The 27,210-nt window shown below is 37.8% G+C and overlaps 1 protein-coding gene across 2 annotated transcripts; it reads right to left on the minus strand.

The window, feature by feature from the left end:
- Positions 1–49: 49 nt before the first annotated feature.
- Positions 50–24,274, minus strand: amacr (alpha-methylacyl-CoA racemase). Of its 2 annotated transcripts, none has more exons than XM_036529740.1 (6): positions 24,209–24,274; positions 21,848–22,096; positions 18,298–18,441; positions 15,319–15,479; positions 3,213–3,399; positions 50–587 (listed from the first exon to the last, which is right to left on the minus strand). In XM_036529740.1, the coding sequence occupies exons 2-6, from the start codon at positions 22,092–22,094 to the stop codon at positions 178–180; spliced, it is 1,149 nt and encodes a 382-aa protein (XP_036385633.1). In that variant the 5' UTR covers positions 22,095–22,096; positions 24,209–24,274; the 3' UTR covers positions 50–177. The 2 variants fall into 2 exon arrangements, with proteins under 2 accessions (XP_036385633.1, XP_036385632.1); XM_036529739.1 differs by having other exon boundaries at positions 24,172–24,254.
- Positions 24,275–27,210: the final 2,936 nt, after the last annotated feature.

The following is a 27,210-nucleotide window of genomic DNA, read 5'->3' on the forward strand; positions in this document are numbered from 1 at the left end:
CTGCTGGACTTTGGTCTAGAGAAAATAAGCTTTGAAATCAGTGCAATAACAGTAATTCAAAACTCAGGAGCCAGATGATCCCTGCGACACTTTCCTGTCTCAGGGCGTCTCATCCTGACCATCAGCAATTGAGTGCACCACTTCAAAGTTTGCCGTGTCCAACCAAACCCTCCCCTCCTACATCCGTGACTTGAATTTGTTACACTCCACAGCCCCGCTGGACAGCAGCTGTTCAATTTCATCAGCTCCGTATCCGAATTCCTCCAACACTGAGCATGTATGCTCCCCTATGATGGGGTCACGGGACAGGCAGGGGTCTGCAGGAGTGCGTGACAGGACAGGGGCAGGGCGTGGGCTCACCTCTCCCTGGGCGTCCTTGAGGAATGAGCCCCTCTCCTTATTGTGGGGGTGGGACTGGACCTCATCTAATGGAAGCACAGGGGTCACACAGGCGTCCGTCCCATCAAAGATACGGCTCCACTCTGCCTGTGTCTTGGTGGCAAATGTCCTGGTGAAAATACGTTTCAGCTCTGGCCAATCAGAAAAGCTCATCTGGGGAGGCAGGTCAGAAGGATCCAAACCCAGCCCTAGATAGGTGAGACAGGAAGTGGAGGGTGCAGTGTTGCAAGAAGAAAGACAAGAATTGAGAAGCTTAATGAGATGTTTTTAAGACACACCCGACACATATGTTTTAGTAGGACGACATCTCCCTTGCACAAATGAATTCAAACACAATCCTGCTTCTTACCAAGGTCTACTTTTCTGATCAATGAGAAATTGGCCATTTTGTTCATTAAGACGGGAGTATAAGAGGCTGAATGGGTGTATATTTTATATAGGACAGGAGTCAAAAACAAAAACAAATCAACTTCACAGTAAAGAAGTGTCTTGACTTTTTTTTTTTTTAGTTCTTGATACTGATCTGATGTACAGCCAAATCAGAAGAAATTAATCTGATGATGGTCAGGGCTGCATCAACAATAAAGCATGAAGCTTTATTAAAGCTGTTTGGCTATGCATATGGTATAGTCAAATGTTGAATGAATGATACATAGCATATAGCCGAGTGCAGTTCAGATACCGCCAGACAAGAAAAGCAGTGCTGAAACAACATTTTATCTAGAAAATTTGATTTGTTTCATTTTTTGCCCAGGATGGTCACTCATTCAGATTAGATGGCTGTTTGGATGTTGTCACTTTCTCGCTGCCGTATTTGACAAATGATAGGCAAGGGTGATGGACCATTTATGTAGGTTTACCTACACAGTAAACATGGAAACATCATCTTTGGTTGGCTTCTAGCACTGTGAAATATTAGACCTTATTTTAAAAGGCAAGTGGATTTAAACTGTGTGATACAAGAAAGGAACTTTGTTCTTTTGTGTTCAGAGACTTTTGTAAGTAACTCAGATGTCTGCATACTATCACTGCCAGCTTATGCTAAATATTAGCTGCATCAGCTGGCTACCTTGGAAGCACACTTTTTAAGGGCAAGGGATACACTGATAATGGCACAACCAGGAAAGCTGCACTGAACAAAATGATAAAACCATTGCCTTTTTGACTTTGATGTGGTGTCCAACAGACTGTATTGTACAAGCACAGCAGATTTCAGAGCGGTCTGCTTTATAAACTATCACACAAGGGTAGACACACTAAAGGCATCCAAGTAAACACAATCTTTGCCAACACAAAATAAAACAAAAATGATTCAGAGTCTGCAGTTTTGTGTTGTGTTCATTTTTGAGTGATTTGTGTTTACTTTCTAACAGCATAAATGGAAACTCTCAAGAAATTATAGGGTCATGCCAATGAAAGGATTATGATTTCAGAGAAAAGTAAAGCTTATTTTAAAATGAGGGGAGTGTTGTTTGGTTTTATCGTCATATAAGTGACATAAGAAGTGACATGAATACAAATACTTGCAGGCAAGGTCAGAAACGATCTGGAAGGACATTACCATTTACTTAAAGACTTTTTTTCCATTACTCTGTGGTAGCCTTGGTTTTGGCAATATCAAAATTTTCCTGTTGTTGTATCTACATACAATATTGTTGTTTATTGGGGTGGGGTGTAAGGGGGGGGTCCTTTTCATAATTTGGATATCTTGGATGTGGTACCACTTCCTGTAAAATGGATGCACAGAATTTATTTTGGCACCACTGTAGGAAACACACAGCTGCTTGTGGCATCAAACCAATCAATACAAAATGCATCAAGCAAATACGGATTTATGTTGTCAAGGAAACAATTACGATTACCACTACATTTAGGAACAATCATGTGTGTAGTTGCGTAAAAACATTGCAAAATCCTATGGCCTACACTGATCAGCTGCTCTAATGATATTTTTATTATCATCACGAGATTAACCTGTGTAGTTATGATGCATTTCTTGGTTATATTTATGTCTATATGTACAAAAGCTAAGAGGAATTGAATCCTGAATCTCTGTGCCTCTCCACATGATGGGTGTCCTCAGGTCACCTTTCCTGATAACAGTACCTGCAAAGCTTCGACTACGGTCACACACAGCTCATATACCCTCACTACACCTGACCATCTATCAATGCTTCACCTTCATTAGCCTAAACTATACCAGGAATATCAAGCTATTAACCCACAGATAAAGGGACCTTGCATTTCAGTACAGAGGTTACATTCCAGACCGGTTATCAATTTAAGCACATCACCTACAAGTGATTCTAGCTGCATGTTAAACACCCATTTCTTTCACACAAATGTAAAGAATGGGGAAGCATGCACCCACTCAGTGAAGAAGTCAATGAGACCACTATTGCAAAATTACTGAATTACTTTTAACATTCATTAATCATGCTCTAAAGGTACCCTCTCAACATTTATCAATTGAGGGCACTTCGGCCCTTCTCCAATCAATATCTTAGAATTATCTCTGCTGACCTACACTGTATGTACGCAGGTAAGTGGAAATGAGAGGAAATAAAATACATAACCAATTAGACTGAAGGCAGAGTAGGAAAGACATATCCACCAAAAATGCAGGAACTGCCTTTATCTATAATGCAACCCCACTTTCATACCTTCTTCAATTATGTCCCATGCAGTCTTCCTCCCTTCAGGGATGCAAAATGGCAGAAATTTCATACAATGTGATGCTAATAATGAGTACACCTGTATGAGCCTTCGAGAGTCTGGGAAGCAGGGAGGACATGTAGGAAGGTTCAACTCACCTTTAACGAACTGGTCGTAGAACTGGGGCTCGAGGGCCCCCACTGCCATGTGCTTCCCGTCGGAGGTCTGATAGGTGTCGTAGAACGGGGCTCCGCTGTCCAGCAAGTTCTCACCACGTGGCCGGTTCCACAGGCCGATGTTCCGGGACTTCCACATGAAAGAGCCGACATACGCTGCACCCTCCACCTGCAAAGGCACAGAAAACCAACCAGACACAAAAAGGTGAATCAAGCAAGTAAGGCTGCAAGGAGCGCTAGCGCCGTGGACGAGTGGTGAGCTAGAAAGGGATGGGGATTAACCAAGCTGAGAATGCATGTGTTCATTAGTATGCGGTTATACAGTCAAAAAGGTACCGTTCATGAATATACATCTGAAGAAAAGGTGATTCTGACAGGTCTGAAAAATCAAATAATTTGGACAGTAGCGAATCGGGAATATAAATTCTCAATCATCACTGTAAGGCATCAGCACTAGGTTTTAATTGAGCTCTCCATGTTTAAGATCACTCAAACAAAGCGGTTATTAGCCATCATGTTTCAGAAAAAATGTGTTATTACTTTGTTAGCTACAGAACACTGTTACCTGACAATGCTGTGACAACGTAGGTAAGTGTAAAATAGTCAGACTGTTGAATCATAACATTACCTTAAAATGTCACAAGGTTGCAGCTTTGCTACATCGTAAAAACTAATGCTACCACATTCATATGTCATATATCTCAAATCCACCTACAATTACAAATCTCACTAACCTGCAAAAATTTGTTTCTGCTTGTAGTAGCTATATTAATCAAAAGGATAATCATATAAATGGGTACATACTTTCAGATGCTATTAAAATTTTTAATGATCATTTTTGTTTACATTTTTTAATGTTTATTTTGTAAATACTGCAACAATACATATCAAAAAACACAAAAATATTTATATATACCTACTATAGTATTACATTATCAATTTTACTGTTGTTGCTGCTGCTGTTCCGGTGAAGTATTTCATATATTATGTCATTAGGCTTGCAAATCGCTCTGGCTAAGTGAAATAAACCCAAAACAAATACAGAAACCAAAAACACAGTGACAATTTTTTTTTGATAAAATGCAACTGCTGTTGCAGAGAATGTGGGTTCAGTAAAAAATATCTACACGTGTGCTCTGTGGATGAAGTACGCTGAAATGATCCAAAGAGTTTGCTACAGTCCACGTTTGTCCTAGAGCTCTTTTGTTACTGCTTCTACAGTATGGCTCTTAAAAACAGTGGTGTTCCTACTGGGCACGACTAGCAGCAACAGGCCAGTAAATGCAACTCACCCCATGTCACTTCAAAGATCACACTCGCTGGTAAGCCCATGCAGAGATGAAGTGTCATTAAAACCCACTCCTGGCAGGAAAACATGAAAGCCTCTACTCCCAACTAAAGGTGAGTGCAATTCTGACATGTAACCAACTACAAATCAGAGACTTGAGTTGATGCAAAAAAAAAAAAAAAAAAGACCAGGGTGGTGCCGTGCTCACAAAGTGTACAGCACATATCAATAAAGGTATGTGTCAATTATCAATTGTATTGACGATTTCAAATATTACCGCAACCACTGCAAAATGCTACTTCTTTTCAAGATTCTACTTTGTGATTTATCCTATGAAAACTGAATGAAGCCATTTTAGGACCCAGGACTGAAAGCACAGTCAAGCCAGTGGCACCTGCAGTGAAAATGAGGAATTAAGGCTGGCGTTTGGTCAGAAATACCCAGAAACAAGGGAATGATATTCTTGTTAATGGCAACTTCAAACAAATACTTCAATGTCACATATATCCCTGTTTGACTAAAACTGACATCAAAACAGCCTATACAATATTAATTTAATCTATAAATATTATAGCAAGACAGTTACATGAATATAGGTCAGGCCATATAAAATTACCATTGCTTACTTGAAGCAGATAAAAAGGCACATAACTTAACTCACATAACTTAACACATAACTGACTCTTGAGTTAACTTCATGTTGATATCTTCATAGCAAAAGGTACATCCATGATATAACAAAGATTTTCTCCTATCCCTGGGGCTGCGTTTATACAATTCCTCTGTAACTTTGCTATTAAAGTCATGTGTTTGCAGAGAGGTCTGATTTTTCAAGCTTTAAAAAAATCAGACGTTCACGTGTAATGTTGTGTGAAATAAGGGCTGGCGAGACCCTTGGCTTTTGACCTAGCACACATTTCACAATAATCGAGAGATCAGTGAAACACACTGCCGTGCCAAAAACACTAGGCAAGCACTCAGTATACATAAAAAAAAATCTCTCATGCAGGAACAGGAAGTTTCCCCCCTGCAGCTTTAAATTGGAAAACTCCTGCAATGCCTCTCTGGAGGAGTGCTCCACAACAAACACCCTTAAGAGAGCCATTAAATTTGACACATGGAACAACTCACAAAACCTCTTTACAAAATGGCTCTCTCTCTGAATCACAGCTTCAAAACGACAGAGGTTCTTTGGTTTTGTAAAAAAATACATATTTGTTTTTAATCACCAAGAATAGTCATAACCATAAGCTGATTAAAAATAACTGTCTTGGTATTTAAAAATTGGGGGGATTCAGTAATTGACGAATGTCAGTCAGTCAGTTCAGGACATTGACGAACAAGACAGACAAGAGTACACTGGACAACAACCAGTGTCTTCTGTATAAATACAAAAACATATCTCAAACGCTCAATACTGATTAAAACATTAAACTGACTGCTAATGAACGAAGTCATGATAAGCAATTAATATGTTATGTTTCTTCCTGCCAAATATTTTAATTACCTGCAAAGCTGCTCTCGATAGGAGACAACAGTGGAAGAGACATTGTATGGAGAGAAAAAGGCTGTGGATGAGTATCTCTGCATGTTTACTTCCTGTCAAATAATGGACTCATGGAGAAAAAAAAACCTCATAATTTACCAAAAAGTTACACACTGCATTGCTGACTGATCAGATAATTTTGAAAAGAAAGAGAGGTACAGGAGAAAAAATGCCATCTGCAATAGCCAAGTTATGGTCAGATTTGAGAGTAATTACTGTCATTGCAATCTCATGATCAACTGCCTCAGTATTCTCTTGAGTTTGATTTCAGAGGGTTTTTATTATCATAGCAAATATAACTTTTTGAATAGCTTATATATAAAAACAAAATGACTGGAGGTTTACACTTTTCTCTCAAATGAGGACCAAAAGCACAGTGACTAATTTGTGATAGTAATTATTCCAATTATTTAGTCCTTCAATGTCTTCATACACAAACTCAGTTTTAGCCAACTTGCTAAGTAGCCATTTTCGCTGTAATTTACAAAAGTTATGCTGCTTATTGCGAATTGTGTTAGTTAGGAAATTTATGAAAGAAGTACCAAAACCTGTGGTTAGAAATACTTACAGGTAATAAAAATACACTAAATTAAAGGACATTTTCTTCACTGTACAAAATCCTTTCAAATCTCCACATTTGCAAGTTGCCCATTTCTCCTTGCATCATAATCCTAAATATGCTCACACTCAAAATCAACTGGACACAGAGAAGACATTGCTTTTTTATAAAATATTAAAATGACACTGATAAAAAGCATAACACAGGGAACATACTGATGACAAACATTTTGCTGGACTGACAATTTCACAGGATAGGCCAAAACAAAACAAAATGTTAATAGTTTATTACCACTGCACTGAAAAGACACGAATTGGGTATGAATGATCACCTATAAATTGATGAAATGAAAACACAAGACGGAGATACCAGTGGCTAGGTGATGTCACAGAAAGCCATTTAACGATCTGAACACCCCCACATTCACCTCAGTGGGAGCTAGCAATGAACATCATTAGCAATCAGCATGCAGATCTGATGTGAAAGATCTTGACTGGCAATTCCTCTCAGAAAACCAGCCCACTGGCAGGGGGTTCCCCCAATTACACTGATCCCAGCACCTCCAGCAAGGCCCCTACTGTCTGCAACAAACACTTCCTGTGACCCCCCTCCACTCAGAAGCTCTGGCAGAAAGTTAGCTTCCTGACTTGGTGACTTTGTGACGCAATAGCACACCCCAATGTCTCCAAAGCAGAGCAAAGCAACCACACCCAATTATGATGAAAGCACAAACTGGTTTCGACTTATAATGAAGGCAACTTCAAACACTCTATTATGCCTCCTTCCACTTTGTTCAATGGCCATGACAACTTTGATGTGCTCTTCATTATTAATTTATTCATTCGGTGCCTACCCTCTGTTGGTGCTTATCCTCACACAATAAATGACAATCATTTCATTTTCATAGCTCACTTACTTGCAAAAACTACTGTATGTATGTGCCTAAATGATCTTAGCTGATATTTCTCTTAGAGAACAAGGGCATTCCGTGTTTCTACACAAGAATGTAAACTCTGCATTCTTTACAAAAAAACGCTTCCAAATGTTTTGGACAGCAAGCATTGTGTCGATGAAATTAATGACTTGACACAAAATGGCTCAAGGCAGCAACTGGGGTCTTCTCACCCTGTTACCAGACATGCTTTTGCAAGCCATTAAATCCATGAAAGGAAACGCATGGTTCTAGGCAGCAGACCTACCTAGTAACTGTATCATTTGACAAATAATTTGACAAACAGCTCTTGATGTCTCGTGGGCCTAAAAATAAAAAAAAAAAAAAACAGTGGTGGGTATGTAATCAGTCTATTCATTAATTGATTGTAATGAGTGTGAGTGTTGACAGTAAAATCTAACCATCAACAAAATCTTTTATCATAACTTCATCATAAAAGAGGTCTGTTAAAACCTATTGGGTGATATTGGATTGTGCTCCAAAAGGGGTGGGGCTTTCTCACTTTTATCTAGACTCTGGTTTTCTAAATAGAGATACTGAAGAGACTGAAAGCATCTAGCTAGCTATACAAACATAAATCACCTTTTTTTAACAAAGGCTGATTAAACTTGATTACTAGTGAAAAGTTTATTTTGTGTTCCACAGCTATCTTGTAGCAGTAATGTTAGATTAACTTGCTAAAGTATGCTAGTTTACCAACTGTTCTCATGCTAGCTATCACACTGAGTTAGCGAAAAGGCTTGCTCTGTTTACTATACTGTAAGTTAATAAAATATAAGGGCAAGTTAACGTTTGCTATCTATCTAGGTTATAATTTAATCAAGTCTGCTACGCAGAAATGTCACTATGCTTTTCACAGAACATCAGATTCTTTAGCATCCAAATCACATTCAGCAACTTGGCTAGGAATATGAAGCGTACAGTTACTGTCAGGAGCAAGTTAACTTGGCATCCAGTTTATGTTAACCTAAAAAGTAAACTCAGAGGCCTAATATAATAGTTTTGTGAAAAAAAAAAAAATCAAACAGGCTTCATTTGTCTGTCTTTTTTTTTACTGTGTTGATTGAAGTGATAGGATTTCATTGATAAAAATGCCAATCAAAAGGTTAAAAAAGTATTTACAGATTTTGTCCTCCATTGAGAATGATTAAGTGATAATCACCCTTCTCAGCTAACTTGTCAACAGTCAGAGAGCATGTCACTTACATCCCTAGTATATACGTGAGGTGGACTAAGACACCAGTCAGCAGACAGATGTGTGTGGGATGAATTTAATGGCTGGAAAGTCTGTTCTTAGCTTTGAAAAGGTTTTTTTTTTTTTTTTTTGACAAAACTGACAGTGAAAGCTTGATATGTTTATGGTCACCATTTCTGAAGTGGCGTCATCATGTTAAACAGTAACTATAAAACTATGCTATTTAGGGGAAGTGCAAGGAAATGCACATACAATCCCATTTATCACACATCAGTTTAAAGCCTGTGAAGGTTCTCCCATGAAAGAGAAAACTTTTCACTGTGTGAACAAACAGTTGCAAGGACAGCCGCACTTTTGAAGTAAGGACATAAGTTAGAATGACTTTACTGCTTGGTTTTTAATAACAGTGCAAAAAATTGAGCAGTGCTGCAAATCGGGACTGTCTTACGATTGCATTAGTTTACTGCATGTCTTTGTGGTTGGAGGGCAATCAATTCAGCAATGTATATACAGTAAACATGACATGACTGATCAGTTGTGACATTATTTTGATTCCCATTTTGACAACAACCCCAATAAATATCTGCTAAAGCCAAAATAATTATGCAAAATTCCTACAGACATTTGTCTGTTCTCTTGAATTAAACTGAAAATAATGTCAGGTAGTTTTTTTGGATTTGCCTGATCTGACAGGAATGACATTTGTCATATTTGAAGACAACAAACTGAATGGCACAGAATCTAAACAGGAGATGTGGTGCTCAATCCAGTATTTTAGAAGTCTGACTGAGAAGGAAAATGAGGACAGGAGATACTTGGGGTCAAGGATGAGACATTAATCTTGAGCTGCTTAATTTTTACAGTACACACAATACCTTCAGAGAAGTGGAATGTCATTTCCATATTTTTTGCATGTTGATGAAGGCTTTCTGTAGAGCTAAAATTAAATCAGAAGGTAAATTGTTTGTAAACATGACAGTTAAAATCCATCCCCTCTGTATGACTCTAATGATTCCTGTTCAATGGAGGATAGCAGCCTTCTAAGCCTGAGTAAACATAAGTAGCGAAGCAGCCGAGATGTTAACCATAAAATGTACCAGAGCAGCCACCAAATATTTTGCATTTTGAGATGATATATTTGTATTATATTATATTGTATATTTTGTATTATATTGTATATTTATATTTGAGACCTGAGAACCAAAATGTTTCTTCCTAACTTTTTTCAACTGTTACCACAGGCATTTATAACAGAGAAGCTGGTAACTGAACAATGACATACTGTGTAAGTATACCATCCTCTTTAGGATCCAGTAAAGTATTCTGGGTTTTCTTTGAATCTCAAAAGTATATTGAAAATTGCACAATAAGCCATACATTTTCCCTTACTACATAATTTGTGAAACGATCAGCTTTGAAATACTCCATGCAATTTTATCACTCACCTGCCTGAAGACTGAGGAGGTATGCCTGTTAATGATTCACTGTGTTAGGAACGAATGACAATCTGTGTACTTAACTCTACATCACACAATAACATACTTCACATCTTTGGTGAGTGAGTGAGTTGACATGGAGCAGGGTATGGTTTTAAGAATCCTACAGTGACAATTAACAAGCTCATGGTAACAAGCGGTAAACAGAAATGCTATTTCTAATGGAAACACTCCCACGTAATTGCCACTGAACTAAATGTCACTGTTAATTGCCATGCAGGCTCACAATTATGTTCTAATTGTCATTGTTAATTACAACTAGCCCCAGGTCTGGTTGTAATATTACATTTATACAAAGCTTAGTGACAGAACACCAATCAGGAACATTTCAGTTGAAATAGTGCACATCTATTTGTCATATGTGGGGGAATGACAATTAATAAAAAATGACCTGACAGGCATAGATGGGCACTTAACAGGACGGGCGCTAGAAACCACAAAACAAAGGTCTCAAAAATGATCACATGACCGAAGCAAAACCTCCATGATCCAGCAACAATAGATCAACAATAACTGCGCATTCTGAGCTTCACAAGGTTGAAATTTATGCCTTTTATGGTAGGGCTGCCATTCAGAAACCACTTGTAACCAAGGCCAATGTGCAGCAGCACAGAAGCTATTGTAGTGAGCAAAAACGTCAACATCTGGGTAGTGTAAGAAAGCAATATTGTCTGATGAGTCATCTTTTATTCTTTTTCCTACATCTGGACAGGCTGGATTTTTAGAGAATGCCAAAGGAAGCCTTCAACACACATTGCCATCGCTGTCAAATATAGATGTCTCAATCAAATACATCCTACAACGATGCATTCTTACAAAATCTGTCAGCATAAAAAATGAACTGGCTCAAGTCAGTGCTTATGTCCCTTAAGAGTGCAGACTAAAGACATCCTATGCCAATCTTACACCACCGTGGACACTAGAGCCCGGCCGATAAATCGGCGTGCCGACATGTTCAAAATGTTAAGAGTAATGTAAGAGTTAAACACATGAATGAATAAAGAAACCCCAGGACCAAAACAATATAAGCTCTCAGCCGTTCTTGCTTCAAAGCCTGTTAAAATCAGTTGCTTCTGGTTGTGACTCACATCATCTGCTTGGAAGGACAATTAAATGTGTTTATAACAAACAAGGAAGAGAAGCTAATATATTCATTGAAAATGAAAATGAAGTTCCAAATATCATGGCACCAGCCTTAATAAAGCATTCATAAAACATGACACAATGGGGCAAGTCAAAAGTAATAAAAATGAATCCTTAGGTAATCTGTACCAAATCTTGAGACACTCACTGTGGGTGAACTGAGTACAAAACCTGGAATATAAAACACATTCATACACATGTATGCTAATTCATTCAAACAAATCCTCTTTCTACATTTTGATGTTTCAGTGTTTTCTTTTTTTTTTAATTTATCAATCAGCTGAGTAAGAACATAGCAGCTTAAAAAAGAAATCCATACCTAATTTTAAGAGCCTATTTATATTGACAGAAAATAGGCTGATTTGATCTTGTCTACCTAGGCTATGACCTTTTTAAAGATAGCCAGCAATCATATATTATAGAGGTGAAAAAAAATTGGGTCATAACCTCCAAATTAAGAGTGTGAAGTTCTGAAACTTGACAAAATGTTCTTCTATATTCAGATGCTTTGCAGTAATGTCAATCATTCAGTTATCAATATTAGGACATTGACAAGAGCCTGGCTCACGCTCAACAACAAGCCTATTAAATTCTGATTTGGATTAATCCAGGCAGTGTGAAAACATTGTCTCAATCAATCTAAAGTCCCTTCACTAAGCCCTGCCTCTTGAATAGTGTTTTTCCAATCATATCTTAGCAATTATTATTACCTGCCATTTTTCAGACAAACAATACAACTATTTGCAGGCATAATGCTGGTCATTATCTAGCAGGTAGGTAAACTAGATTAAGAGTTATTGTTAAATGGTGCTCCTGAGTGCTGAGGCACCTTTAACAGTGACTCAGGGTACCCAGGGGGGCTGAAGTGAGCATTTTTTGTTCTATTTCTAAAACCCAAAGCTAATTTGGAGAAATGCATGCTTTGGAATAAACTATGTCGCATTTGCTTCTTAAAAGGCCTTTGCAAACTAAATCTGATGAGAATTATTTTCCATGGATTCAAAATTATCAGCACTTGAAATCCGACAAATGAAACCATTCACTCCAATACATTTTTTTTTCCCTTGTTCTGAAACTCTTGTCATGAAAGACAGAAACTCCACAACATACTGCAGACCCTTTTGGTGAAAAGTAGCTGAAATTAGGGTTAGGGTTAGGGTTAGGCTTTTTCCAAGAACAATTTAATACTTCTAAGGATGTTCAGATAGATATCATCTCCACTGCTTTGCTGCAATGCAAATTGCATGGACTATGATATTTACTGTAACTGAGAAGGGCAAGCTAAGGAGGTGTGGAGCTTAGCAAAGGATATTTTGTTCTTATTTCTTTTGGTGATGACACTGTGCCATAGCACACAGATAAGTTATGCTAGTGTAAACACAGGTCTTCAGAATGTTGAACGGGCTTTAATGAACCAATGTGTGCTTAAGATACCAAGGTAGCGTTAAGATACCAATGCCTGTTGTGCCATTATTATGCTGATGCCACATGATGCAAGGGACTGAACCATTTCTCAGCAGTTCTGCACACAAAAAGAATCACAGCTCACCGCTAGCTAGATGACAGCAGGCTAGGTAGCTAGCTAACTAGATCAAAGTAACAAGTGAATAATTACCTTAATAAAAGCAACTTTATTATCTGTTGTAGTATAGCTAGTTTCTCAAAAGCATAGAGGCAGACAACTTGCAAGCTACTGCATGCAACGTGTTTCATTGCTGCACAGCCTGCACAGTAGCATTAAGTTTTGCTACGTTAATGGAGTTAGCTATGGTATTTATGGCAAGAAACTGAATTAACATAATATCTAGATATTTATCAAAGTGAACAGTATACACATTAGTTTCCTATTAATTTTGGTCTCTGAAGTAAACTTGCTTTACTTTTTGAATTCAGAAATTGACTGCCAACAACCCCACCCACTACTGCAAATTTAAAGCAAATCAGTAGTACAGCTATATTTTTGATTGGCAATTTCTGACCAACTGCATTTCAGTAAACGACATTCCCGCAAGGCATTTTTTAAAATTCAAATCAGGTGAGAAGAGGATGACTTGCTGGTGTCAAACGCTGATTTACTGTCAGTGGAGAAACGCAGGAAACATGCTTTTATAACCGAGCTTGTGATGGTGATGCTTTCATCTGTGATCGCCTTTTTTTCGGCCACAGGATGCGATTCCCAAGATGACCTTATTTGGTTTTGAACTGTGTAAGCTGTTGGAACAATGCCACTACAGTTCTGTGATAAAATAAATGTGAAGTTGATATGACAGCTCAAGAAAAATATAGCATTGGTTAGTCACGCACTGAACATCCACTCTCACAAACCCAGCAGAACAATGTATCACTCACATGTTGAAGAGATAATAGGGACACATTCAGGCTGAATGTTTTCCAAAGGTAGGAACAGGCAATTAAAATAAGCTATTACCAACACACATCACGCCCACCTTTTATCAATCTCTGTCATTTCACAGAAGGATGACAGAAAACATATGTGCATTTCAAACAAATTAAAACAGTACTTCAATATTGCAGAATGAAAGGCATACAAACTATTTAGTTTGAGACAATTCTGGAAAACCTTCTTGTTCTAATCCATAGGGTTAGGGTATAACATAACACCATAACTCCATAATTCCATAACACCAGTTTGCAAATCCTTTGTTAAGTTACATGCCTACATGTAAATGAACTATAAACATTGTTGCAATAAACAACAAGGTGTTACTATTAATTTTTCTGAATCATTATAAATTAAATAATACCCATTACAAATATAATGTAGAAGAGTTTAATTTTAAAAGTAAAACAAACACTGATTAATACTAGGCATGAGACTAAAGTTATTTTAAAATACTGCAAAATCAGAAATCAGTTTTGAAGTCCTGAGAACATACCACAAAATCAAATTACATGGTTTTTTTTTTTTTTTTTTTTTGGAAAAACAAAAAATGTCAGTGGAATTTACTTGCTTCGCTCATTCTGTCCATGAGTACTGAGCACTGCTTTGACACAAAGCACTAAACAATTAGTTGCAATTCATTTTTCTTATTGGTCGATTTGTGTTCCAGTTAATATTTACCCATAAAAACCAGGTAAATGGAATTTTTGCACATCACTTTAATATCATTGCACATAAATATAGTAACTGCTCCACTCCACATCACCAACAGATACGTTAATGTAGCAGTGTAAGATGAAAACAGTTACCACTACATAACATTGCATTCATTTAGCAGATGCTCCTATCCAGAGCGACTTCCAGCACAAGAAAGCAGAAGTGTATCCGTTGAAGTTAAACGAGCAACAACGTCAGAACAGGCTAACAACACTCCCAGACCAGTTTTTGTGAGCATAACACCATTCAAGCACTACCACTTCAAGTTAACTTCTAACCTGAAACTAGATAGCCTGGGAAACTACAACTCTTCCGAGATGTACTACGTCAGCAACTTTACTATGTAACATTAATATTAAATAAAAAAGGTCTCTCAAAAGCCAGCTTGTTGGCAAGCTCTTTCACTGGCCAGCAGCACCACTTAGATAATGTTAGGAAAGTTACTGTAAATATCATAAGAAGCTAGGTACTACTTTCATTGCCAATTTCATGTAATCAGTACAACTTTTTAACTTTTCTCTTTTTTCTTACTTTATACAGCTAAGTAGTGTTCAGTCAGATAAGGACCTGTTTTGAAAATACTATATGGCACTTAAACCAGTGGTACATCATGAATATTGGACTTAAGGAACATATTCTATTGTCAGTAGAGTATATCATCATGTCAAATTAATACTTAATATATAATACATTTCTGTAATTAAATGTATGTTTCATTAAAAGCAATTAGTATTTATCAAGTATGACTCATGCACAGCCTGAAAAAACAGTTCTAACATGAATTGACTTACCATGCTGGAGTCAATAACCTGGCCCTTCCCTGACCTGGTCCGCTCCAGCAGGGCCAGTACAATACCCATGGCACACATGAGTCCACCCCCAGCAAAGTCTGCTACCAGGTTCAGCGGAGCATATGGTTTCTCTGAACTCCTGCCTAGCATGGACAGCAAGCCTGTGAGAGAATGATGGTGAAGATGATTTTACCAAGATGAGATGACACATTAATAAATTAAATAACATTACAGCTCTTATTTTCATTTCTCAGTTCGATGCCGATTTACTACATACATTGTGCTGATGAATGGTTTGTTCAGATTACTTCTTGGTTACAGTGTGGTCTTCACAAATAGTTACTTAGACAACATTCTTCAATTTATAAGTATAAAGCTTATAATACGTGGTGCATCACATTTACAATTTTTCACTTGACCCTGTGTTCACAGAGATTAGTCACCCTGAAGATAACTCAGCTGCTGGTATCACCCAAAAGTCAGGTTTTAAATTCTCAAGTAGACTGGCAGCAGCACACATTCTCAGATTATCCTGTTCAAAAGTGTCAGGAAAATCACTGGCTATCTTAATGAATACAAGGGCTGATGCATCGAAACTATACAATATGCCCGCATTTCAGTATTTTATTTTTCTTAAAAAAAAATATTTTCTAACATAATAGCAATATCACCTTAAAATAATTATTTTGAGTTTCAATGTTTTAAATAAAATGTCACACTCAACAAAATTTCAATTTATCATTTGTAATGCTGTAAAATGTGAGCATTCGTCAAGGGTTTGAACATTTCTGTAAGGCACTGCAAATCCTCCCCACTAAAAAACAGTGGATTACTGTGCTACCTGATCAAGGTTTCACTTAAAGGCTCGCATGGGATACATGTGTATTCGCACATTCACCAGAATAACGTAATGATGTGCTAGTCCTTGAAAGCTATTAGGTAAAATGATTTATTTTTTCTCCTCCATTGTTGGCAAGATGTCCATCTGCGAACTAGACATCACTTGCTGCGCACAGCTAGCTAACTGGATTATTACTGATGATCAATTAGCTGTTGTAGCTGGCAAATTAGAGAGTTAGCAATTCACAGACACTGAAGGTAAACCTTATTCTCCCCACATCAGGTGCGATTTTTAGCAAGTCCTGATGGTGACAGGACTTTGGAAACTACTTCCCCAAGTAACTACTGGTGTAGGAATAAGTGTATTATGCTCTTATCCTATACCAGCTACATCCCTCTCAGTTACTGGTCCTGGATGCCCATCTACCTTTTGTCTTATTGGTTGGAGGAATGGATCGAGGATGGGCAAGCTCACCCTAAATCTGTTGTAAAGGCGTAGACAGTCCTGCTGGTGCACTAATGTTAATTTTAGTATCATTTTTGTGTAGTGTTGTATAATATCCCTGTGTATTTAGACCTTAAAAATATATCTAGGGCATGTAAAATGCATACATGTTCACAGGTTTGGTGAAGAAAAGTGATGCATAAGGAAACTTGTCAATCTACCTAGGTGTGGTAGATTTTCATGCAACCACTGGAGACATTTGACATTAAGAAAGAAAACATGTTTGCATGTTTTGGACATGGTAAAACAGTTAAACATGGCTGCAAATAAGCCTGTAGTGGCCAAATTTGGGCCCATAAAACACATTTTAGTGGTTAGGGGTAGACTGGAAAACAAACACCTGGGCCATTGGATTTTGATTTGAGGAATGGGACAAAACATGAATGTCCCCTTACTTCACCAGTAATGATAAAGTAAGTATCACTTCAATAATTTATTTCACAGAAATATCAATAAAACCAACAGCCAAGTAATTGTATTCCAATGACCTATTCAGGTCTACTTGTCTGAAGAGGAACAGCATGTTCTGTTTGAGTGTACTCCAATAGGTGGAGTGATGTTGACATTGGAGAAGGGCACAGGTTATGGATTACCTGATTAGACAATAAAATATCCTTTATCCCTTATCCCTTATCTTATCCCTACTACTTAATTATGGAATACTGGCATAGTATGACATTTGAGTTAAATCTATTTGGCAGCACAGTTATCGATGAAACCATCACATATTTTCCTGTGAAACGAGGGATAAATTACTCACAGACACATAATATTGTAGTTTATAACCCACTCTGACTGTTGCAGTATTAAAATTGCAGCAACAATATCTGTGAAATCTAAAAAACAGGCAGCAACGTTGATGCAGAATTAATTCTCTTGTTGGTGTGTAATATTGGATTAGTAAGGGGATGGTTAAGACATATACTGTGTTACGATTTACTCAGGTAACTCATATTATGATTACAAGGTGGTATCAACTGATCTGTGATTGCCAACCAGACATTCTCATTTTAAACTGGTTCAGTCTTCTTTGACATAGGCATAAGGCACAGAGGCATCTAAGGCACAGAGGCACAAGTATCCTGAAATAAAATTTTCCAGTAAGGAAGAATGGGTCATCCATTTTCACAATAATAGAAATGTTAGCTCACGCTATAGCTACTTAATTCTAAGCAGTTACAATAAATGTTTCAAGCACCTAAAACAAAATTATAACCGGGTAAATAACCAAGAGAAGGTTCCTCACATCTGAACTGCACTTTGCAGAAATGTCAGTACTGAAAGTAGCTATAAAGAAGAATAAAAAAAGAAATGTACATTTTGGAATAAGAATATAAAAAAACAGCAAAAATAGCTGCATTCAGTCATGTGTAGGGTCTACAACTGTAGTGTATAGCCAGCTAGAACAATACATCAAGTTAGATTAATTTTAACACGGGATAGTATAGAGCATGGCTATAGGACAGGCGTGACTTCTGACACAAAAGCCATTGTACAAAACACCTTTATGAAGTGGACTCTTCGCACACATACTCAGCTTGATATGTATTTGTATACAAACTTTATATTTGTACATTTAGTATTTCCAATTGCTGCTGGAATGTGGATTTAAAGACACAGAGAATGGATTTTACCTGAGATGGCCAGGTAGTTGATGTCATGCCCTGCAGACTGAGCATAGGATCCGGTCTGTCCAAAACCTGTCAGGCGGGCATAGATGAGACGAGGATTCTCTTTCAGCAGTTCCTCTGGGCCGAGGCCTAGCTTCTCCATAACTCCTTCAGGGAAAAACAGAAAAAAAATATCACAATGCAGGGCTTGAAGTGAGCAAACATTACATCAGTATTAAATTAACTGGAACTCTGAGTAGCAAGGGGCAGGACTAGGGCAAATGATTCAACTCAGGATTTAAAAGTGTCTACTGTGCTGATACAATCTTTGCTTCACTTTGTATTATAAAGACACACACACACAGACACAGACAAACAGAAACATGACCCCCCCCCCCCCCCCCCCCCCCCCCACAGATAAGTGATGTACTGCTTCTTTAATTTGTCTAATCAACTTTCACAGCAGCTCTCACATGAAAATAAACTCCGGCTTCTGGCTTGATAAACAATGTCTCTGCATCAAGGGCAACAGAGGTCATCTTATGAGTTGGCACACACGTGCGCACACACACACACACACACACACACGCGGTGGGGAGCTTTCACTGGAAGGTGTCCCTGCTCTGCTTGTTAATGTGTGCAAGTAGTTGCACCACAGACATGGACCAGAGGCTTGAATCACTTTCCAGCTGGGACACTGCATTTCTACCTTGCACACAAGACAAATCACTCATTTTTTGACATTTTCTAGTAATAATCCAGTCATTCATTTCAGCAACAGTGGGGATCACTTATGAAATATGAAATCCAACGAGGACCATAAAATTCAACACACCCCATTTTATAGCATTCATAGTGTAGGTCATCATGCGTCCAAATAACTACACTCCAAACCAGACCAGAATGGACCCGATGCCATCCCAGGCACACAAAATATTTTTATCTACACACAAACACATGCATGCACACATGCACATGGTTCTGACCCCTACCGAATATACTTTCTCCATTAGCCAGTTACTAATAATGGTTTTCAACATTTCAAAAACAGATTAATTTGATAAATTTTACTGGAAGCAAACACAGCTGCATTATATAAAAATGAATATCCGTACACCATGTTTTTTTTAACCTTTATTTCACCAAGTAAATAGTTCTTATTTTCCAATGCTAACATTTTTCATAATTATATTTCTCTTTCTTTTTTCCCTTTCCATGTGCCATCTTGTCTCAGTCTCCCATATTGTGTGTGTGTATACATATATGTATAAAGATAAAATTCTAATTATATATACAATTCTCTCTCTCTTTCTGGCAGCCCTAGTAACACACTGGAATGCCTACACAGCAAAAGAGTTTGGACAGTTTCCTCCATAAATAAGCAGAATGACCTAGTCACCCTGCTTACAAGAATTTACTTTTGTGCCTTCTAATCTCATTTGAACACACAGAATCCAGAAAAAGTTTGTACAGCCACACAATAAATGACCAAACTTGGAACATTCTGCATTCTGAACATTATCTTCTAATCCTTTTGCTATTCCTCAATCTAAATTGTCCTGTGGCATTACATAATCACAAATCCTACAGAACCCCTAATAATTCATCAATAGTCTGTCCTGTCTGGATGGGCTATTTCATTAAATTTACCCTATAGCTATGTCTGTTCATTGCCCCCTACCACCAAGAAACATGGATAATATTAATTATATGGGGTAAAACCCAAATATTGAAGATTTTGCTCTGGTATAAAATATCTTGTTGAAATGCAAATAGTATTGGTCATCACTAGGACTGTCAACGTTAGCGTGTTAACGCTCCTTCGCGATTAATCGCGATACTTTAACGCGTTAATGTTTTAACGCAAATTAATCATACTATCAAGTTTGACCGCAACTTCCTTCCGTAATTCCAGTGCGGATATTTACCTGGCTGAATTACTGAAAGGCGTGGCAAACGCAGATGTGCTGAACGGCAAATTTCATTTTAACCCTATAGCCTATACCATATTAGCCTATAGAGGCTAATTTCTATGCAGGTCTAAGTGTACTTGTGCCAACGGTGGCATTAGCCAGTAGGGCTTACAGATAGCTTCAGGTGGGTGTTGCTGGTTTACTTTGCTTTCGTTGTGTGTGTGTTTTTTTTTCTTTTTTGATGTACCTCTGCTGTTTCGGGCTTGCACTGTATATACTGACCACTTGAACACAGAGGCACTCTTGTAAACAAAGCTCTTCATCTTTAAAAGCATCCTGTTCCCCCTATGACCCCTATGCCACCTTGCCTTGTTCACAGCCAGTTTAAAATTCAACGTATTTGAATAGTTTCAGACTGGAAAAAATAACTAGTGAAGCATACACTATGCTGTGTATATCCATGGCTGCCTTTGGTCTAAAAAACCATGAAGAAATACAGTAGTATGAGGAACCTTGCTAGACATGGGGCATATGTTCTTGAACTCCCAAGCAGTGGAGAAAACTGGGAAATATATTACAGACTTTTGCAGAAAGGGGAATTGTTCTTGCCTCAAAATGCACAATTAATATAATGCAAATCAAGCTGAACAAAGCAAGCAACTACAGTTATCAATAACTACAACTAAATTTTCACTTTAGGATTTAGCTAACAAAAATTCTTCAAGTGTACAAAACACTGAGTTGCCAACAGATAAAAATTACCTGCATATACCCTGCATATGTCAGTACATGCATATTTGCAAAAATAGCTTTTCCAGTCAAAGTACTAATGTCAACACACCAACTTAAAATGAACAAATCTGCCTACATCATATCACATGCACAGTAAAGCAGCAGTACTCCATGAGAAGGCCACCCAAAGTTTCCTCTATTCATTCAAGTAACTTTACTCCTTCAGGAGAACGTGGAAAACAACATACAGCCTAATCCATGAGACATATGTGCTTCAGTATTTTGAGTCTAGTTCCCATTGCCCGTTACAACAATGACTCCTTTTGTGGGTTTGTGAAAGAAATGTGGGTTTCACAGCCATTTATTTCAAACAGTAGTTCATTTCTTGCAAATATGACAAGGTTATTGAACCTTTGAAGCTTGACCAAACAACACAGGGTTTATTTACTTTTGGCTTCATAAACAGAAATGATCAAATAGATTACAAAAGGATGGAGGCTACCAGGACATCTACAGCAATTTAAACAGGATATTGAAACTTAAACACGATTAGCTCAAAATTACATTTAAGTCAATCTAATAACCCCTTCATTACGTGGGTAAATGGTATCACTTATATAGCTTAACATCAAGTAACTGAAAATATAACCGCATTAATCAATAAAGGGAAAGCAATTACCGTTGTCCATATGTGCTGTACTTATTTACAAGACAACTGCCATACATAATTCGTGATTCATGTTTCGTTGTATTCCATTCTACCATACAGAGAAGCCAAAATTAAAAATGCAGGCAATCCATGGAAAACTATGTGTGAACTTTCTGAAACCTTTGTGTGAACTTTCTGGAACCTATGTGTGAACCAGCTATGTTATTTACTGACGAGGTAAGAAACTCATCTCCGTAAGAGTGCTCAACAATGCACTCACCTTTACGGAAGGGCTCGATGACAACGTCAGACTGGACACAGAGCTTCTTGAGCACAGCCACACCTTGTGGCTTCTTCAGGTTCAATGCCACAGATTGCTTGCCTCGAGCCTGCGTGTCCATCGCCATGGCAACCTTTGTCCTGTCCACACGGATCACCCGGGCCCCAAAGTCTGCCAGTATCATTCCGCAGAATGGAGCTGGTGCCAAGCCTGCAAGCTCAATAACCCGCACCCCTGCCAGAGCCATGTCTGGAAGCACAGATAGAGAGAGCAGAAGATCCTTAAAGGAAAAGTCTTCTTAGACAGGTTCATATTATTACACATTATCAAGATATTTACATTTCAAGACGAAGAAATTTTGCAAACACTTACTTGGCAAAAGCTTGGCAGATTTATTGAGTTAATTTTGGATGAAACAATGTCCCTAATTTTAAATGAATGTTGCACTCAACAACAGTACTTTCTTTAATATCCTAAACATTTTGTTAAAAAATCCATACTTTTTGTACAGGCAAGAAACCATCAAACCATATACAAACAATATGAAAAATGAAAGCAAAGATCAAAAAGGAAATTTACCTACATTATCACATTTTAGATGCATTAAAGTAACATTCAGAATATTGTCCACTATTACATGTCTTTAATTTAAGGGCAGCTGTGCAATACACCAAATTACAGGTTGGTAGGGCATATTCCATACCTAGTTCTCTAGATACTCCTACCTTATTTCTGTACCAGATAACCTCAGGGGAACAAGCAAATGGCTCAGACAGCTACACAACAAATAGCTAAAGAAGTTGCACTTTCTCTTTTGTCTTCTCCTTCATCATTGTGGATATTTCTATAAATTGCTCTTCAATAAGGTGACAGTGAATAGTTTAGATAGCTAGACACTGGGTGTTACTATGAATATGCTTCAGTGTTTGAGAAATATACCAAAGTTGACTAAGGAGATTCTAATACACTTGTATTAGATTCTCTTTAGTCAACTTTGGTTGACTAGTACTTCTTGTTTAGAATAAATAATAAAATGGAAACAGTCATAGTGTTTACTATATTGGCCATAGCTAGGCATGTCCTGAGACCGATAGCCATGACCAGATTTTGTGCCAAAAGCCTATGCTTAATTAACTTGCCAAATGAATGAGTGAATGTTTTCATGAGTCATTGACATTAAACATGGTTCAATTAAATGCTAACATAATAGGGTTTAGAGGCTTTTGGCTGTTGATTTGAATTCCTGGGACCCTCTAGATACTACCAAAACCAAGTCAAGTCCAAATTTAAGCCATAGTTTTGAAAAAAAATTTACAGGAAACAGAACAAAGACACAAGATGGCTGACTTTGTGAAAATTAATTTAATCCATGCAAATTAAACATTTTCATAAAAAGGTTGGGGTTCACCTTCATCATTTTAGGCAGTTCTGAGAAGGTTGATATCAACCAGTCTTCTCCTTGGACCATTTGATATGGAATGAGTCCTCACTGAATGAACTTAGCTACCCTCTTAAAACGTATCCCTGCAAACCCTTCTGACCTATAAAAGGTGATTTGGCAATGGTATGATAACGTTGTTACAACATAGGTCGATGGGATATCAGGGGGTCCTGTGCCACAGAACGACTGGAGTTCTGGACTGTGTTGAAATGTATGTGCCCAATAAGTACCGAACATGAAATAATGAAATGATTTTTTCGTATCCACTTCATTGCTATGCATCTCCCCGATATCTCTAGCTACCATATCTACAATGGTCAAGTTTACAATAAACTGAGACAAATGAGTCTACGTTCACTTCAAAATATCCACGTTGGCATAAAACTCATTTCAGTAGTTAGCAAAGGAGACAGACCCAACTGAGTAAGTTGATGTTGACACCTAGCTGGTCTACATTTATTTTACAGACATTTAGTTACTGTGCTCACTACGTTACGCAGTTTAAATAACAGGTGTTTTCGTAAAAATGCACGGTTAATGAGATGGCTATAATGAGATGTTGACGAGATGACTGATAAGCATGCATGTAACGCTGGACCAGTATAGTTAGCTAACTTACTTTCTTAGCTTTCTAGCTGGCTAGGTCGTTCGCTACTTTTGCTGAGCTTAGCCTAGCCCCCAGCTAATAAGTTGGTCAAAGTTCAAGCTAGCTAACGCTAGCTATCTAACCAGTTAATATCACAGGTCTAAAAAGTTAGCTAGCTGACGTTAGCTGAAAAGCTGCCGAACATCTGCAGTTGCTATTACTCCAAACGTGATGCACTTGTGCAGACTGTTCGCAACCATTAGTTAATAGTAGAAGAGAAAGTATTCATAATCTTACTTTCCTGGCACCCTGTCTTCAAACAGTAGGTAATCACCTGGCAGCTTTCCCAGTTAGTCGGACGACCTCTTGCTTCGACGTTGTTATCGTACTGGCGTTTGTGTTTGGCGTTTTGTGATGACTTCAACAGCGTGGAGCAACCTGGGAGCTGTAGTTTATCACGTTACTTTCACGCGTCTCATCTGATTTTACGAAGAAAGGTTTTGTCTGTGCAAGGGAAGCGTTTGCGGGTTGTGAAATAAATACGGGGAAGTTTTCCAAGATTGAATTTGCAGCAATAAAGATAAAAAAATGGGGAAGGGGATTTTTTTTATCAAGATATGTGGGCATCTGTATGCAGTAGGATTGTTCTTCGTATTTCCCCTTCCTATACCAATTTAAGGTTGAGGATTTGGAGGATTATCTATGCTATCATTAAACGCAATATACACGTCAGAGTAATGCAATATTCATATGTAAATCAGCAACATAACACACAAATATGAAATACTGTGTACAGGTTAAGGCAAATGCAATGCAAATGTTTTTTTTTTTTGTTGTAGGTCATTTATTTGGGGTCTTGTTGTGTTGTGTTACTTATGTGTCCCCAGATGGAGGAATCTCAGAAATGTATCCCCCAGAAATGGTGAGGATTCCCTGTATTGCATTTTGCTCCATCAATACAGGCAGTCTCCCGTATACACCACAACTTTGAAACCCCGCCATGAATGTAACTACCTGAACCTGTTTCTGCTCATTGTTTACTGCTCACTATATCCTTTTTGCACTACATGTACAGTTGTTTGCTTATTTTTTTGTTTTTCATTGTTTATTACTCTATTACACATTATAGCATATTGTATTTGTTGTATTGTATTTTATTGTGTTTTTATCTGTACTTCATCGCCTGTCTTTCTGCTGCTGTCACCACCCAAATTTCCCCACCTGGGGATCAATAAAGTGTTATCTTATCTTATCTTATCTTATCTTATAAACTGGACAGTGTGAAATTGTATCCCATAGAGACATTGTAGGCAAGATAAATGTGGGATTTAAATATAGTTCCATATATAAGATACAGTGTGCACATGACATATTCTGACATGCACTGCATAATAGTTTGTTAATGATGACACAGAGAATAGAAAGTCACATTTCTTTACATTGTTGCTTGTGCTGGCTCTTTTCTTTGACTCTGCTCAGCTGCTTGTCTGTCATGAATCAGGATTTGGTGTGAACACTTGTGCTGCATATACAATGTGGCAGGCGGAAGCCAAGGAAAATGGGTCATAAATGAATGCACAAAAGACACCAAGACACATATTAATAGAGAAAAGATACATTCTCACCCCATGCAATTGGTAGGCCCTGGATATGAGAGCCATATCCCTAGAATTAAAAAGGTATTGTGTCCCAACAGTACCGCAGATGAAATTCTGCTTTTTGAGGATTCAATGCTGCCCAGTTTTCTTCCCAATCAATTCCAGTCTGCACAGCCAAGGAATCCACAAACATTAATGGGGATAAGTGGTTTTCAATGTTGCCCCTACAGTATTTACAGACTAGGGTGAGTAAATGTTAATGCTGACAGTCTGTCTAGTCTTCCACAGCCTGTGCAACAGGGATTGGAGGAACAACCATTACTATCTACCATTAGCTGATGTTGCAGTTCAACATGGCTGGGACTAGGTAGGGTAAGAAAGAGTCCAGTGCAATGATAGAGTACCATCCCAGCTGTGACCCTTTCAAAGAGTGGCCATTGGCCCATAACTTGACAAAGATAGCAGGTGAGTTAGTAAAAAAAAAAAAAAACTTTTGTTGGTATTGGAAGCAGTTCCAGGTGCAAGGTGGGGATTAAGTGTCAAATGAAAATCTCAAGTGTGGTGAGTACCTGGCACAGATATATGCTCCACAGAAACATCAGGATGTCAGACATTCTAGAAGCATAGTAAGCCACTGAGTACAAGACAAGACTATATTTGTGGTGACAAGAGTCTAATACTGGTCAGGCATAGATGAAATGACAGCAATGCTCTTACCCAATCATGAGCGATATGTGTTCTGGAGCATAAGATGAGGATAAAGGGAGAATATTGTAAACATCAACACAAGAGCTCCTTTAAAGGTAATAGGGATGGATTTTTTTGCCCTGGGTAACCACAAGCTTCATTTTTTAAGCATGCATAAAGCTGCTTATAAGTTTTGTTCTCATGCACACAATTTAAAATTTCATAGGTTGGATTTATCATTCATGTGTATGACTCAAGTTTCTCAACTCTGACAGATCAAATATTGTCCAACAATTCTGTACACATGAATGCACTTAGTAGTTTAGCATGGTATACCATCCTTTACTAGTTACGTTAATAATATTAATCCTCTTTAATATCATAGAAAAATATTTCCAAAGGCTTTGGGTCCACATTGCCTGTGGGAAATATGGAACAATCAAGGAAAAAGAAAGAAAATTTCTCAGACTGAAACAGAAATTTTGCAGCCTAGTAGACTGCATGTCAAGCCAGTGAAAAAAATACTTGGGGGAGAAAAAAAGACAAATGTGGAGACATGTCTGAAATGTTAACACTAGAAGATAATAATTATTATTATAAGGATTTACAGCATAATTAATCATGCTGTTAGGAGCAATAGACCATTTACGACAAATTATTAATTTTTACAACTTATTATGGCATTTATGAAATTGCAACCACATTGTAACAGCATGACAGATGACATGAAGTCATTAAATATTGTATGTCATGTATTTTGGATGCACTCATCTCTCTTCCTTGACAGTCAAGTAGAGACCTTATCACCCCACTATCTTTTGAATCTATTCTTCTAATTAACATGTCAATATTTGGTATTTGCTGTGTAGAGGTTCTTGTTCATTTTATTATTTGAAAATTATGACAAATTAACAGTCAGGCAAGCAGATCACTTTCATTCCTTGAAATGTCATGCTCCCTGCTGCTTTTGATAAATCATAAACTGGTAAGTGTAGGATACAATTTGTGCGTATACAAGCTGAATGCAATGATCCCAAAACACTATATGAAA

The sequence above is a fragment of the Megalops cyprinoides genome, chromosome 5 (genome assembly GCF_013368585.1).
Source record: "Megalops cyprinoides isolate fMegCyp1 chromosome 5, fMegCyp1.pri, whole genome shotgun sequence".
NCBI lineage: Eukaryota > Metazoa > Chordata > Actinopteri > Elopiformes > Megalopidae > Megalops > Megalops cyprinoides.

Bases quoted from the DNA above. Each gene is read 5' to 3' on its own strand.
- amacr (XM_036529740.1), bottom strand. From the start codon at position 22,094: ATGGCTCTGGCAGGGGTGCGGGTTATTGAGCTTGCAGGCTTGGCACCA. The intron at 18,442-21,847 runs GTGAGTGCATTG...TTTTCCCTGAAG, and splicing joins CATCGAGCCCTTCCGTAAAG to GAGTTATGGAGAAGCTAGGC. The intron at 15,480-18,297 runs GTAAAATCCATT...ATTCTCTCACAG, and splicing joins CAACTACCTGGCCATCTCAG to GCTTGCTGTCCATGCTAGGC.